The sequence below is a fragment of the Martes martes genome (genome assembly GCF_963455335.1).
Source record: "Martes martes genome assembly, chromosome: 3".
NCBI classification, from domain to species: domain Eukaryota; kingdom Metazoa; phylum Chordata; class Mammalia; order Carnivora; family Mustelidae; genus Martes; species Martes martes.
This window is the reverse complement of record NC_137890.1, coordinates 127,805,347-127,822,477: the sequence shown is the minus strand read 5'-3', so window position 1 is coordinate 127,822,477 and position 17,131 is coordinate 127,805,347. Positions and strand designations below refer to the sequence as shown.

At 38.7% G+C, this 17,131-nt stretch overlaps 1 protein-coding gene across 5 annotated transcripts in view; it reads left to right on the top strand.

Moving 5' to 3' along the window:
• The window catches only part of MAP3K20 (mitogen-activated protein kinase kinase kinase 20), a 179,826-nt gene that overhangs the window by 74,040 nt on the left and 88,655 nt on the right, over positions 1-17,131 (top strand). For all 5 annotated transcript variants that reach the window (XM_080799522.1, XM_080799523.1, XM_080799526.1 and 2 more), the window contains exon 3: positions 9,672-9,759. In XM_080799522.1, the coding sequence (XP_080655648.1) occupies positions 9,672-9,759 (88 nt within the window). The remainder of the gene's footprint in view (positions 1-9,671; positions 9,760-17,131) is intronic.

Sequence of the window (17,131 nt, the reverse complement as noted above, 5' to 3'; positions counted from 1 at the left end):
TCTACCTGCCTCTCTGCCTACTTGTGATCTCTGTCTGTCAAATGAATAACTAAAATCTTTAAAAAAACAAAACAAAACAAAACCCACAGTATTTTCTTGGCATTGACTCTGGTTTTTGTGGTATGGTGCATATAAATCTTCTGATGACTGAAACAGCACTCTGGTTCGGTTGTCTGTATCATCAGAGACTGCAGCAGAAGGCCAGTTCTGAGAGAGCTAGGGGTTGACCTTATAGATTTGTAAATACTGTTGTAGGGCTTTTTAAATCAAGAATTGCCCTTTGTCCCCTACCTTCTGCTGCTAAGTACAATAGTTCTGGGCTCTGTGGTGATAAAGAGAAGAGGTATGCTATACCGAGACCAGTAGCCATGTCTTTTCAAACTGTCCTGTTCATAAGAGACCTGGTTGAATTGCTATGGACTTTTGGGATGACTGGCCCGTGCTGGCTCCTTTAACAGAAAACTAAAGGCAGGGGTACTTATGAACAACAAACATTATTTTCATAGTTGTGGAGGCTGGGAGGTCTGAGGTCAAGGTATTAGCAGCTTCTGTGTCTGGTGCGAGCCTGCTTCCTGGTTCATAGACGGCCATCTCCTTGCCGTGTCCATAGCTGGTGGGAGTGGTGAGGGAGCTCTCTGGGGTCTCTTTTTGTAAGGGCACCGTCTTGTTCCTGAAGGCTCTACTCTTATAACCTGATCATCTCCCAAAGGGTCCCCCTTCAGATATCGTGACCCTGGGGGTTAGATTTCAGCATCTGAATTTTGGGGGGCATACAAACATCACTCTACAGCAGGGAGCGTCTGCCGTGGGGTTCAGGGAGAACAGTGGGTATGGAAAGTGGACTTGACGAAAGGCTGGCTTATCTTCAGAGGTGATTTTGGAAACAGAGTTGAGCCTTCCACCCCAAGCACAGTCAGAACTCTATATAACTTTTGACTCCCCCAGAACTTAACTACTAATAGCGTACTGTTGACTGAAAGCCTTACAGATAATGTAAACAGTTGATTAACACATATTTTATATGTTACATGGATTATATACCATATTCTTATAATAAAGTAAGCTAGAGAAAAGAAAATGTTGTTAGGAAAAATCATAAAGCAGAGAAAATACATTTAGAGTACTGTACTGTATTTGTTTAAAAAAACCCACCTATAAGTGGACCTACACAGTTCAAATCTGGACAGCTTTATATGGTTAGATGTATCGGGTAGAAAATTGGAAATGGAACGTTGAAGATTCAGCAAGGCTCTGCATTGTGAATCTGAAAGTGTACAATGTCAAAGCAAGGGCATGCTTAGAGAATAGCAAAGCAGGAAAGGACTCTCAAGAAATTGTGCTCCTGTGATTGCCTTGGACTGCAGAGGCAAAGTGCAAGTCTTCATTCTGAAAGTTGAAATCAGCAATGAGCTAGTGAGCATACATTTCGGATGGTGCTTCTACTGTGGTTATGTAATTGATTGACAGTCCTTCTTAGGAAATACCAGCCTTAGAAGCAACCCTTACGTGAAAGAACAGAACACATACTGAAGCCAATCTGCACCCTCTGGCATTTTGCTCTTCTCACTTTGCTGTTCAGAGCAAACATTTACTAACATGGACTCTGTGTAGCAGTTATTTAAACAGACTAAGTGTCATTATCATCAAATACCATATGTTCATTCTGCCGGCGAGATTGAGTGCTTCCTATGTATAAAGGATTTGACCTTTCTCCCTCATGCTGTATTATACTAGGCATTTTACAAGATGAGCAGCATAGGAAAGGCTTCTCTAAAGGGCAGCAGGCCACAGAAGCAAATGTAAGAAGGGAGAGGAGATCATTTAATAAAAGTGCAGATACTGAGTAGGTTGAAATCAATCTAGATGTCAGTTCGCAGCGCCCACATCGGTGCTCTCGTGGCCTCTCAGGACCTGTGGCCTTCTTCAAGAATAACTCAGGTGAACATGAATTTTCTCCAGACCCAGGTAGGTAGAAACTCACAGCTCAGAGGTTAACTGAACTAGTTTTTATACACCTAGGGTAATTCTGGGAAGGTGAGGAAAGAGTGTTACTTCTTCCTGATCAAATCCAAGAGAAAAATCAGAATTTCCATGCAAATAAATATTTTTCATCTTATATTTATATTTTCCAGTCATATATATTGCATTCATGTATTGCTTTTTGTGATGAAAAAATTATATAGATTTAGGGGCATCTGGGTGGTTTAGTCGGTTAAGCGTCTGCCTTTGGCTTACATCATGATCTCAGGGTCTTGGGATTGAGCCCCGTGGGGCTTCCTGTTTCTTCCTCTGCTCCATTCCTCTGCTCGAGTATGCTCTTGCTCTCTCTCAAGTAAATCTTGAAAAAAATTATAAAAATCTATATAGGTTTATTGTAGAGAATTTTAGAAATACTTAAAAATTTGAAATCATTTATGATTCTTTCTGCTACCTAGAGATGACCATAATTAATACTTTGTCTTTTTTTTAAAAGATTTTATTTATTTATTTGACAGACAGTGATCACAAGTAGGCAGAGAGAGAGGAGGAAGCAGGCTCCCCACTGAGCACAGAGCCGGATGCGGGACTCAATCCCAGGACCCCGAGACCATGACCTGAGCCCAAGGCAGAGGCTTAACCCACTGAGCCATCCAGGCGCCCCTAATATTTTATTTTTTCTCAGTCTCTCTTACATATATAATTTCTTTTTTTAAAAAACATGGGATTGGGCGCCTGGGTGGCTCAGTGGGTTAAGCTTCTGCCCTTGGCTCAGGTCATGGTCTCAGGGTTCTGGGATCAAACCCCACATCGAGCTCTCTGCTCAGCGGGGAGGCTGCTTCCCCCTCTCTCTGTGCCTGCCTCTCTGCCTACTTGTGATCTATCTCTCTGTCAAGAAAATAAATAAAATCTTTAAAAAAGCAAAAACAAAAACATGGGATCATCTCCTGTCTTCTTAAACTTTGAGAGAATATACTGATCCTGGATCATATTGGTATTTTGGAGACAGAGCTGTTTGGAGAAAACCTTTGACCTTGGATGCACAATGTGAAAGACACTACTTCCTTTGAATGGTTGAATGAGCCACTTCTTTTTTTAATTATCATACTCTGATGGAATCAGAGAATCTTGGAATTGGTCAGGACCTCAGAAATCAGGGTCCCTGGAATGTTTTAAATGTCATGTGCACCAGAGGGCAAGAAGGAGCAGTTGACACTTGTGGACAGTAGACATGTACCTTGGATTTTATTATACCTACTGTCTTTGTTGTCAGTATCACATCACAGGCAGAAGGATACAATCCTGCTGTTACATAGAGGGTAATAGCTGTTGACAACCTGGGAGAAAAGCCTGTTCCTAAGAGAAGATGTAAATAGAGCCTGCTAGCCTAATGACATGGGTCTTCAGAGATGATTTCTCCTGCTAGTGTTGTCTGTAGATCAATAGAGTGCCATCAGTATCTTTAGTTTCTTAAAAAGGAAGTAAACTCACTTTTTATTAACTATTTATCACAGGGGCACTTGAGTTGTCTCAGTCAGTTAAGTGCCCAACTCTTAATCTAAGCTCAGGTCTTGATCTCAGGGTGGGGAGTTCAAGCCCCACGTTGGGCTCCATGCTGATCATGAAGCCTTCTTTCAAAAATATACATATATATATTTATCAAAAAAATACATATAGAGGCTATGTCAGTGGAATGTAAAAAGTTTAAAAGAGGCCATAGAAACAGTATCTTTAAGGATTTTATGGTAGCTCTCCAATAGGAAACAAATTTAAATTTGGGATTAGGTTGAAAAACTTCTAGTTATAAAATAAGTCATGGAGATGAAATATACAGCATGGTGACTACAGTTAATAATACTGTATTATATAGCCAAAAGTTGCTAAGGCAGTAGGTCCTAAAAGTTCTCATCACAAGAAAAAAGAACTTGTCACTGTGTGTGGTGATGGATGTTAACGACTTACCATGGTGATTAGTTTGCAGTATATATAAATACTGAATCATCATGTTTTACATCAAAATAATACAGTGTTGTCAATTATATCTAAATTTTTTTCAAAAAGGCAATTTTGCCAAAATAGGAGATAAGTTTTGAATTGAAGGGAAGGGGTTGCTCTGAAGATACTAACTGATTTTAAATCTTCTTTTAAGACTATTGTAAGTACTTTAAAGGAAACAGATTAAAACTTAAATTCTTTTAAATTTATTTAAATTATGATATTCCATTACATTTCCTTTAACTTAAATTATAATATTTAACTTAATCCCTCTGATTCGTCCGTTTGGAATCTATATGCTGGTTGACTTCTGAAAACAGCAAACTGAGCTAACAGCTCATCGGTCCATATAAACATGTAGAAAGGCCAGATAGAATAAAGCTAACAAAATACCTCCTCCCCCCTGGATCTGTTCGCTGAAATGCCTGTAAGCCTTCCCATAAAGGAAGAAGAAAAGGAGGAGGAAGGCAGGGGAGGGAGAGAGGAAGAAACTAGCCAGGCTGGAAACAGTAGGAACAGTCACATACCTAACTGTAAACACAGTTTCTGTGTAGACATTTTTGTGCTCTGATAAAGACATTTTTATGGATAGACTGTAGTTATCTCTCTTCTCTATCAGAGTGGGACTTTTTATGGAGAGTCTTTGAGCCAAAGTTAAAATTGTTGTGGTCCGCAATAGACTTTCCTTGCTTCCTTAAATCCTGATCTGAAAAAGTACTTATTGACCCATGGATATTTAGACCTTGAGTTCTGTAACTTTGAGAGGATTATTATGTGTGTATGTATGTATGTATGTATGTATATAAATATATGTAGAGAGAATATGATCATCTCTACAAAAGTCTACAATAGCATTTTTTATTTTTTTGAGAGCTCTATTTTATTTTTTAAATTTAATTTTATTTAAATTCAATTAATTAACATGTAGAGTGTTATTAATTTGAGAGGTAGAGTTCAGTGATTCATCATTGCATATAACACCCAGTGCTTATTACATCATGTGCCCTCCTTGATGCCCATCACCCAGTCACCCCATCCCTCCACCCCCTCCATCCCTCCACCCCCTCTCCACCAGCAACCCCTTTTGCTTCCTGTGGATAAGAGTCTCTTCTGCTTTGTCTCCCTCTCTGATCTTGTCTTGTTTTATTTTTCCCTCCCTCCCTTCATGCTCCTCTGTTTTGTTTTTTAAATTCCACATATGAGTGAAATCATATGATAATTGTCTTTCTCTGATTGACTTATTTCACTTAGTATAGTACCCTCTAGTTCCATCCATGTTATTGCAAATGGCAAGATTTCTTTTTTTGATGGCTGCATAGTATTCCATTGTGTATGTATGTATAGCTAGCTAGCTAGATAGATACACACACATCATATCGTTATCCATTCATCCATCAATGGACATCTGGGCTCTTTCCATAGTTTGGCTATTGTGGACATTGTTGCTATAAACATTGGGGTGCACGTGCCCCTTCATATTACTACATTTATATCTTTGGGGTAAATACTCAGTAGTGCAATTGCTGGGTCATAGGGTAGCTCTAGTTTTAACTTTTTAAGGAACCTCCATATTGTTTTCCAGAGCAGCTGCCACCAGCTTGCATTCCCACTGGAAGTGTAAGAGGGTTCCCCTTTCTCCACAGCTTTGCCAACATGTGTTGTTTCCTGACTTACTAATTTTAGCCATTCTGACTATTTTTTTTTAAGATTTTTTATTATTTACTTGACAGACAGAGATCACAAGGAGGCAGAGAGGCAGGCGGGGCGGTGGGGGGCACGGGGAGCAGGCTCCCCGCCAGCAGAGAGCACAATGTGGGGCTCGATCCCAGGGTCCTGGGACCATGACCCGAGCTGAAGGCAGAGGCTTTAACCCACTGAGCCACCCAGGTGCCCCTCTGACTGTATTTTTTAAACTTTTTTGGGGGGTGGCAAAACATATATATAGCATGAAAGTTGCCATTTTAACCATATTTAAGTGTACAATTTGGTGGCATTAATTGCATTCACAGTGTTGTACAACCATCACTATGACCTATTTCCAAATTTTTTCATCACCCCAAATAGAAACTCTGTACATTAAGCAGCAGCTCCCCATTCCGTCCTCCCCCAGCACTGGTGTAATCTCTAATCTGCATTCTTTATCCCTGAATTTGACAATTCAAGATATGTTAGAAAAGAAGGGTCATGCAGTATTTGTCATTTTGTGCCTGGCTTATTCACTTAGCACAGTGTTTTCAAGGTTCATCTGTATTATAACATGTATCAGAACTTAATCCCTTTTTATAGCTAAATTAATATTCCGTCGTATTCATATATCACATTTTGCTTATCTGCCCATGAGTTGATAACACTCGGGTTGCTTCTACATTTTGGTTATTGGGGATAATGCTGCAGTGAGCACTGGCCTACACGTCTCTGTTTGTGTTCCTAGAGTGACATTTTGCAAACTGAGAAATATATAGATTCTTTATATAGAAATACTAAGTCATCTGTATTCCTGATGTTGGTTAAAATTATTATTTCAGTGTAACTTAAGTATATACAATATAAAATGAAGAACTACTTGTGCTTTTTTTTTTTTTTTAAGATTTTATTTTTAGGTAATCTCTATACCCAACATGGGACACAAACTCACAACCCCGAGATCAAGAGTCCCATGCTCTTGGTGACTGAGCCAGCCAGCCTCCCCAGAACTCCTTATGCTTATAGCTCTTGTAAAATCAAAATCAGTTTTTCAGTTAAGTAAAAATAAAAGCATAAAGTCAACGTAACTAAAATGAACAATTTTCATCAAATTATATTTACTGAAAATAAATCACTTTTGTTGATGTCAATAGTGTAAAAAGATACTTTTTTTTGGCACAATGACCATTATAGTTAGCCTTCATCACTAGTATGTTTCCTTAAGTGAACTTTTTAAACCACTAATCCATTATTTTGATGGGCAGTCTATTTGCTAGAGTATTCTAAAATATAAATCTGGAAAACAACAATTTAAAGAAAAGCTTTTTGTTACTGTAACGGTTGCATTAATGAACTGTTGGCAAGCAGGTGCCTGTAAAGGCAAATCTACAGAACACACCCACTTGCTGTCAGATGCTGATTGCTACAGCATAGATTTTAGTCATTTACATAATCCCACAGTTACTTCTGTTGGAGCTTGCTAGAGTAGGTAACATCATGATATTACTTGATCTTCCTTTATTGCAAATACCACTTACTTATTTAGCCTATCTCTGCTTATTATAAGACCATTTCCATGGAACTATTAAGCACTCTATAAAGTCTTATGTTGTTTTTATGTTAAATCAAATTCTTAGTTTGTTAAATTAGAACTGAAAGTCTTACTCTGTGAAAATGTCTTTTACTTACAAATTATACCACAAGAATTTAGTTTTTCCTAACTGTAAAAAAAATTTAATGAGCGTAACAATGGGACACAAAATAATGGTTGTTATTTTAACATCTGCATATGTTTACCAGCACTTGAAAGATAAATTCTGTCTCACCAAGGCATTACTTGGCAATATCTTAAATGTAAACATGAAAATTAGCTGGAACAATGAAAATCCCATGTGGTGCTGAATTATAAAATGGCCATCCAAAGATTTAGAAATTCTCTCTCTTTTTTTTTTTTTTAAGTTCTGCACCCAATTGGGGCTCGAAATTACAACCCCGAGATCAAGTGTCACATGCTCTATTGACTGAGCCAGCGATTTTTAATGATCACAGAATTTAGATACCCCAAAGAATTCACCAGAACATACCATAGGATAACATTCCCCTGTTTTGATAAATACTGGTCCAAACATTAGTGCTTGACTTGCATTAAATTCTAATGCTTTACTGACAAAGAGTTGATCCATGTTAAAAATAGGGGGGGCTTATGTTTTCCAAATTTCACATCATATGAACTCTTTTTTTTTTTTTTTTTTTTAAGATTTTCTTGTTAGAGGGAGAGGGGGAGAGAGCACAAGAGGGTTGAGAGGCAGAGGGAGAAGCAGACTCCCCGCCAAGCAGGGAGCCCTACTTGGAACTCGATCCCAGGACCCCAGGATCGTGACCCAAGTTGAAGGCAGATATATGCTTCACCGAGGTGAAGGCCACCCAGGTGGCCCTCACGCGAACTCTGTCTTAAGAATAAAGTTCATTTATTATTTCTTTTTTTTTTTCCAAAGATTTTATTTATTTATTTGACAGAGATCACAAGCAGGCAGAAAGGCAGGCAGAGAGAGAGGGGGAAGCAGACTCCCCGCCGAGCAGAGAGCCCGACGCAGGGCTCGATCCCAGGACCCCGAGATCATGACCTGAGCCGAAGGCAGAGGCTTAACCCACTGAGCCATAGAATTGCCATATGGATGAATAATTGTCTTGCTCAATTAATGCATTTTCTTTCTACTTGGAAAGCTAAACTATGGGAAGAAGGTTGTTTGAGGAACACAGACCCTCTGCACACAGTAGGCACTCAGAGAGTGTGAGAGGGGTGTTTTGATCACTCCCTTCAGCACCTGTGTCAGTAAAAGGAAAACACTGGCAGAGAAACCTTGATAAATGTCTCATCCAGTCAATAATTTTCCTTTCTCTTGATTCCGTATTGACCCCATGCCAACACTTAAACTTCTGTTTTGTACCTAGTTATACCACCTTAAAAACAAGTTTCGCAGTGTTTTTAAGAAATCTCAATTCTTATCCTGTGACAAAAAATTGGTAACAAATAATACTGATTTACATTGTGCAGATTCCCAAAGGGGAGTCCCCTTTCTAACCAAGCCCAGTTCATTCTTTAATTGCTTACCTAGAATGGGGAATTATTAATCTCCTGTTTACTTACTGTCAATAACATGCTTTTCATTTAAAAATATTAAATTTTTTTGTACCTAAGTGATTTTGTATCTAATTGTATTTATAATTCTTGATTACCTGTATTTTGTCTCCACAAAGGTAATAAATACATGTGATTTAGTTAACTTAGAGAATGTCCTTCTTATAGACATTAGCAGATATACACTGCAGTATCTCTGTTTTTTCATTTAAAAAATTAAGTTTATTATTTTTTTATGATGTCACTCTGCAGTAGAGTTTTCTGGTATTTAATGCATTTCAGATGTAAAGTACGGCTTCCCTACTTGCCAGGTCACCACTGAAGGTCAGGAACCCACCCTTACATCCTTTTCAGGACTTTGCTGTATATAGTACAAGAGCAAAAATATATTTTGAATAATTAGTTAAATAATATCAATGGGTATTACCTGAACCTGTTTTAGCAATAGTTCAGAAATCCTCCGTTAATTTGGTTATGACTCTTCATCCGACCAGTAGTAGTTCGGTCTCCTACAAGAGACACGATGCAGAATGAAAAAACACATTAACTATTAGGAAGAGGGCTTTTCTGTAAACAGATAGGGCCTCTCGCCTCGCCACCACCCTCTTCACTACCTGTCATGCTGGCTTGCCGGGATGCACCCCTGCTTCTGCCCCTTGAATCCCATTTCCTTTTTAAATGTCGGAAAGTTTCAATCTAAATTCTCAAACTTTTAAGAAGGCTTGGAAACACAAGAGTTCTATCAGCAGCACATACTTGTTGAGCACGTATCTATCTTCTTAAATGTATGTAAAAGGAAATTGAACGGGCAACCTATTTTAGGGAGACTTTTATAAATGTGAAATCTTCTGTAACTTTGTATTTGATTTTCATGCAGGCAGAAATACTCAGTGTCCTCAGTCACAGAAACATCATCCAGTTTTATGGAGTAATTCTCGAACCTCCCAACTATGGGATCGTCACAGGTAGGCACGCGTTATTTGACTTCTTTCTTTCCCCAGTTACCTAGCTTTTGATTCCTTAATATGCTAAAACGCTTAATATGAGGTTCAGTCATGAATTGTGCGCTACTGTCAGATGTCACTTTTGTTGCTATAAAGCATTAATAAAACTGATTATATCAATATAATTAAGAATGGTGCTTCCACTTCTACCCATGTTTAATTGTGCTAATTATATCTGCGTAAATGCTATTTAAATGCACTTGCAGCTGCAATACCAATATTTAAAGGTGCCGTTTAACTAAAATTTCATTTAATTAGCTGAAATGAGCGATGTTTTTTGTAACTCTGTGACCTTTTACAAATTAAGATTTCTTGAGCTGTTCGTGTTGTAATTCTTTGCAAGGTATTTTAGTCCCATTAGAGCGTTCTTTCTTCAAGGTCTCTGACGTGAGAACAGTATTTTTCAGGTTTGGTCATCTGGGTTGGTAATGACCTTGATCTAAATTACCACATTTGGAGCAGCGGTTTATAACTGATGGGAATACCCTTTCCAAAGAGGAGCACACAGAAAATTCTGCCGTATAAAAGCAAAGACCGACACATATTTTTAATACTTTGTACTCGTATTTATACAATCCAATGAACAGCTTTAGGTTCATAATAAGTATCACGTTCAATTCATAGTAAGTAACTTTGGTCAGGTTCTTTAGTGTGGCTGTTCTTTGATTAAAGCAAAACCAACCAGAAAACCTTCAAAGATTAACCCCTTCTTCTGCTGTAGTGTTAACCACTTGGATTGTCTTTACAGAGAATAACAACAAAACATCGTCCATAAAGAACTGTGAGTTAGGTACTCTTTATAAATGATCTCTTCTGATACTTACAATGACTCCATGAGATAGGTAAAATAATTTCTATGAATAATTTTTATAAATAAGAAACTAAAACTCTAACTTAAGTACCTTTCCCAAGGTCGTCCAGCTAGCAGTAGAACCGTTGGTATAAATTTCTCAGGTTGATCTTACACAGAAGCTCCTCGTCTTGTTTATGGGCTAGTTCCAGAAGGCTGAGTATGCTGGTTCTTACCCACCTAGGGACATGGTTGCTGTTACTTCCACCTTCGAGCAGCGAGCAGCTTAACATGCTTTTACTCCGATAAACAGCATTTTTTTTTAAAAGATTTTATTTATTTATTTGTCAGAGAGAGAGAGGAGCGAGAGTGAGCACAAGCAGACAGAGTGGCAGACAGAGGCAGAGGGAGAAGCAGGCTCCCTGCCGAGCAAGGAGCCCGATGTGGGACTCGATCCCAGGACACTGGGATCATGACCTGAGCCGAAGGCAGCCACTTAACCAACTGAGCCACCTAGGCATCCCCGATAAACAGCATTTTTACCTAAATTCTTAAATGGAGGGAATTTTATCCCCATTCAGCTATGTTTAGATCTATGCCTTAAAATGGGGTAATGTGGCAGCTTTCAGTCTCGAGCCTGTGTATTTCCTATTAACCTGAATATCTAAGAATGGGTTATATTGTTAGTGTGTAAACCACGTTTAATCTTTTAAGTCATATTTCTGATTTAAAATTAAATCCTGTCCCTGACCCACTTGCCATATTGCTTCCCCTTTCCTAGTCCATTGTATTTGCTTTTTACTAGTTAGGTTTACCTTAAAAATCTGAATCTAGTTTCCTTTCTTTCTTTTTTTTTTAAAGATTTTATTTATTTATTAGAGAGCACCAGTAGGAGGAGGAGCAGAGGGAGAAGGAAAAGTAGACTCTCCGCTGAGCAGGGAGCCCGGAAAAGGGCTCAATCTGAGGACCCTGAGATCACGACCTGAGTCCAAGGCAGACGCTTAATGGACTGAGCCCCCCGCCCAGGCGCCCCTGAATTGAGTTTTCTGATCCTTGTTTGTGGCTTAAGTTATTATTTAGTAGGTGAAAGTGTGGTGCTCCAAAGAGATTAGAAACTGGGGTTCTGGTCTTGTACTCTTAGCCTAATTTAACCCTTTGAGTGGAAGACTTTAGCTTTAATGAACTCCATGGACTATTCATGAAGTCTTGTAGTTTCTTGAGGTAAGGCTGAGGAGTAGAAAAAGGAACTGAAGTCATGGTGTGAATTCCTTTTTCCAAGAGTTTTTTCTGAGTCCCGGGAGGATGTGAGGGACACTTCACTGTTAGCCACTCAACCCAGGTCTTCTCATCCAAAAGATGAAGAAAGCATTCAAGGATTTGGGTGAGAAAGTTTGATTTCACTTAGTTATTTTATGGACTCACCAGTCCTTTGTTTCATGCATCTTTACCTTCCCCAAACCTTTGGTTATAATTGATTAGTTCTTTTTAGATCTATAACTGTTTCCCTATAGAGCCAAGAATAAGCAACTGTTAAGATTAAACATTTCTTTTTTTTTTTTTAAGATTTTATTTATTTATTTGACAGAGATCACAAGTAGGCAGAGAGGCAGGCAGAGGGGGAGGGGGAAGCAGGCTCCCTGCTGAGCAGAGAGCCCAATGTGGGGCTTGATCCCAGGACCCTGAGACCATGACCTGAGCCTAAGGCAGAGGCTTAACTCACTGAGCCGCCCAGACACCCCAACATTAAAAATTTCTTTAAAACCACGCAAGTTTCACAATTGTCAGGTAATAGTAAATTATTTATTTATAGCTCTCTTATTGACCTGTGAGTTTGATTATTAAAGATACTTCTTAGCCAAGTTTTGGTGTTTTAAAATGTATTATTTTGATAAGGTTAATTTTGTTTCTGGAGATACTAATTTTAATTGTATGTTTATAAGTATCTACCAAAGAAATATCTGAGCTCTTCAGACCACTTCCTGCGGCTTAAAGATCCAGCCATGTTCTGTGCAAACATGCAAACTGAGCCTAGTCTGGGGGCTCAGATGGGCTGCGGATGACAGCATTTTTTCTGCCTCTTGAAATGGACACAAATATGTCCAAAAAGGTCTAATATGGGGAGGTTAAGGGAGAAAGAGAGACAAACAGGCAGGGAGACCTTGATCACTCAGCTTAGTCAGCTCCCTCTCTTTTGAACTCAGTCATCTTCCTCAGATTTTGGGGTTCTGTGAGGGGAAACTTGAATGACTTGAATCCATTCCACTTGAGTTTGTTCATAGGAAAGGTTGTTGCAGGAAGAAGCTGTTGGTGCTCAGATGGAGGACTTGGAAGAAAATTTATCAGAGTGTCAGAATAGAATGTCACTGGGAATTGGGAGATGTGTCTTGTCCCGATTCTGCCAAAGGTGCATAGATGGGTCTGATGATCTGTGTCTCCGTTTTCTCCTATGTGAATGAAGGGACTAGAATAGATGATTCCAGGGTGGGAGTGTGTATGTGTGTGTGTGCGCCCCTGTGTGTGCATGTGTGCCGAAACTTTTCATCACAGACTTAGAAAACCTGCTTATAGGGGGACCCAGGGAAGAGTCCAAGAGGCAGCTGCCACTTGGTTTCCCTTGGAATGGAAGTGAGCATCTTTCCCCTAGATCTACAAAGAAATGGAGTGACCAGAACCTCAGACTCCAAAGTCAAAAGAAGCAATTCAATAATGGATCAAGTTTTCTTTCATCTTTGGAAACCTCTTAATTCTGTACTACTCCCATTCTTTTATCTTCTTTTTTTCTTTTTCTTTTTCTTTTTTTAACAAGTATTTACACAAATACTTGATGTCTGGGAGTGTAATGGTAATTACTCCTGGGAAGGAAGGTGTTATACTCTGGGTCACGTCACGTGGTTCTTTTGGAGCCAGTTTGGAGAGGAACGCTGCACAAAGTACCTGGAGGCAGACTGGGTCCCAGGACTCCAGAGGAAGGTGGCTGAGGGTCTCAGGGCCTGGGGAATTACATCTTTGTGCTCTACAGCTGCTGTCACCTCTTAAATTTGTTACTAATTCTACATGACCTCTTACCGCTACTCTCAGAAAGGATACTAGTTCTATATGATTCTTTGACAGACCCAAATCCTCATTAAAACTCAAGCATGGAGGGGCGCCTGGGTGGCTCAGTGGGTTAAGCCTCTGCCTTCGGCTCGGGTCATGATCCCAGGGTCCTGGGATTGAGCCCCACATCAGGCTCTCTGCTTGGCAGGGAGCCTGCTTCTCCTTCTCTCTCTGCCTGCTGCTCTGTCTACTTGTGATCTCTCTCTCTCTCTCTCTCTCTGTCAAATAAATAAATAAAATCTTAAAACAAAAACTCAAGCATGGAAAACATTAATTTTTAAGTGCCTGATTTCATTTCCTTGAACTCCGTCTTGATGTATTTCAGTCACAGACACATCTAATTTGCATGTTTTGATGTTGTGTTGATCTTATTAGCCAATTAGAAATAAATGTCACGTTTTATTAAAACAAATTCTAGACATTTACCTAAATTCATTTGTACTATTAGTTATAATCCAAATTAAGTTTACTTGGTAATATTACAAAGAGATTTTGTGATAATGGCGTTTGTTTCAGTAAGATTGTGACTCTATGTTTACATTTTTCTTTTTTCTCTTCTTTTTTAATGTTTACATTTTTCAAAGCCAGCTATGGTTGCCATAAAACTAAAAGGGAAAAATTAACTTAGAAATCAAAAGGAAATGTTTCCTTAATATGGTTCTTAATGACCCTTTTTTAAATGAATTAAAACAAATGTTTTATTCCTAAGTCCAATAAACTGTGTTCTAGAGGGAAGTGAAGTGGTTTTTAAAGCATATAAATTTGATCAAATATATATATAGATTTGATCAAATACTGGAAGAGCTCATAGAACTCAGGGAAACAGCTTACTTACTAGATTTCTGGTTTATTGCAAAGGATATATGAAAGGATATCAGATGAAGAGAAAAATAGGATAAAGTCCAGAAGAGTCCTGAGCACAGGGTTTTCTGTTCCTTTGGAGTTTGGGGTGAGCCCTCCCAGCATGTGGATGTGTTCTCCACCAATCTTGAAGTTCTCTGAACCCCATCCTTTTGGATTTTTATATGTTTTATTACATAGGCATGGTTGATTAAGCACTGGTGGTTGGTGATTTTCAACAACTCCAGCCCTCTCCCCTCCCCAGAGGGAATTCTAGTCGGTTCTCCTGTAGAATAGCTCCCATCCTAAGAGGCTTTCCAAAAGGCACTTCGTTAACATAAACTCAGATGTGGTTGAAAGGGGCATTATGAATAACAAGACACCCCTTTCACCTTGATGGCTCTGGAGCTAATGGGGGAAGCAAGGACAGTGACCAAATACTATAACAAAAGATGCTCCCATTACTCTTACTGCTTAGAAAATTCCACAGATTTTAAGAGCTTTGTTTCAGAAACAAGAAGAAGACAGATAAATATTTCATAATATAAATCCCAGGATCACAAAATCCGCTTCACTGTAGTCTAAGATGTTCAAAATACGGTAGTTTGGATTTCTGTGTGTGCTATCTGGATACTCATCCCAAGCTTGAAGTATTCAATGGCATAACATCAGGGTTGGTGGATATTTTAGTCCCACAGGGCATATTTATAACCATAACTGTATTGCTTTTTTAAGTGATTTTTTAAAAAAGATTTTATTTATTTATTTGACAGAGGGAGAGAGAGACAGTGAGAGCAGGAACACAAGCAAGGGGAGTGGGAAAGGGAGAAGCAGGTTTCCCACTGAGCAGGGAGCCCATGCAGGGCTGGATCCCAGGACTCTGGGATCATGACCTGAGCCGAAGGCAGACGCTTAAGAACTGAGCCACTCATGTTTTCAGTAGTATCCCACAGTTGCAATGGAGAGTTCGTAGGTCCAGAAGTGATTAGTCTGTGTTAAGTTTTGTTTTGTTGCCTTTTTTTTTTTTTTTTTTGGTTTCCCACTCATAGGGGTAACTTGATGAGCCTTTAAAATTTACCTTTGATTAAGGTAATCTCAGGCTCAGATATTTTTTGCCAAATATGTTTTGCTGTACAAAATAAATTGAGAGAGTACCCTATGAGAGATTTTAGAATTTATCTTAGTAAAAGGTGACTCCCTCTTTTCTGAGGAGTAATTTTTTTGGTGGTGGAGGTGAACATTACTTTGTATTTGGCATCTACAGTCACTCTTAAAGGTGCTGAGAAAATCTACTAAATGCTATTTTAGTAACCAAAAACTATTCGAATACTGTATCACCAGGGATATTTTTATTTATAGAAGGCAGTTTACTTGTCTAGATTATGTGGTAATATAGATTTCTAAGGTCTTCATTGTTACATTCAACCAGACTATTTCATAGTAAAACTTAAAGCTCTTTGCCTTTCCTTTGTTCATCTAAGATTATCATTGTAATTTTATGCTATTTGGTGGCTATTAATAACTTTGATGTGAAAGTAAAAATTATACAAAAACAAAAAACAGTGAATCAAACAACAGAGACTCTCATCAAGCAAATAGAATTTTTAAGAAATAGGACCCCATGGAAATTCTGGAGTAGAAAAGGAAATAATTAAAAAAAAAAAAATCTCTAGGGCACCTGGGTGGCTCAGTTGGTTGAGCGACTGCCTTGGGCTCAGGTCCTGATCCTGGAGTCCCAGATTGAGTCCCACATCAGGCTCCCAGCTCCAGGGGGAGTCTGCTTCTCCCTCTGACCTTCTACCCTCTCATGCTCTTTCTCACTCTCTCTCTCAAATTAATAAGATCTTTAAAAAAAAAAAAAAAAGTTCTCTAGAGTGACTTAACAGCAGATTTGAGATAGCAAGGAAAAAAAAGTCAGTGAACTTAAAATTGGGGCCAATAGAAATTATCAAGTCTGAAAAAGAGAAAAAACTTGAGTAAAGAGGAACAGAACCTCAAAGACCTATGGACAACATCAAGTGTACCAATTAATGTGTAGTAGCAGAGAGAGAAGAGAAGTAGAAAAATAGAAAAATAGAAAATAGAAAATAGAAAAATAGATAAAATAAAAAATAGAAAATGGAAAAAATAGAGAAGTATTTGAAGAAATAAAGGCCAAAAAACTTCCTGAATTTGATAAAATGCATTTATCTACATGCTGGAGAGGCTTGATGAACTCTAAGTAGGATAGATCGAAAAGAACCCATACCTAGACACATCATAGTCAAACCGTGTTTTTGTTTTTAAAGATTTTATTTATTTATTTGACAGAGAGAGATCACAAGAAGGCAGAGAGAGATGGTGAAGCAGGCTCCCTGCTGAGCAGAGAGCCCAATGTTGGGGCTCGATCCCAGGACCCTGAGATCCTGACCCAAGCCCAAGGCAGAGGCTTAACCCACTGAGCCACCCAGGCACCCTCAAACTGTGTTGTTAAAGATAAAGTGAAAATCTTGTTAATAGCAAATAAAAACAACTTCTCACCTATAAAGGAACAATATGATTAATGGCTAACTTCTTATCTATAACAAGGAAGGCCAAAAGCAGTGGACATTTAAAATGCTGAAAGAA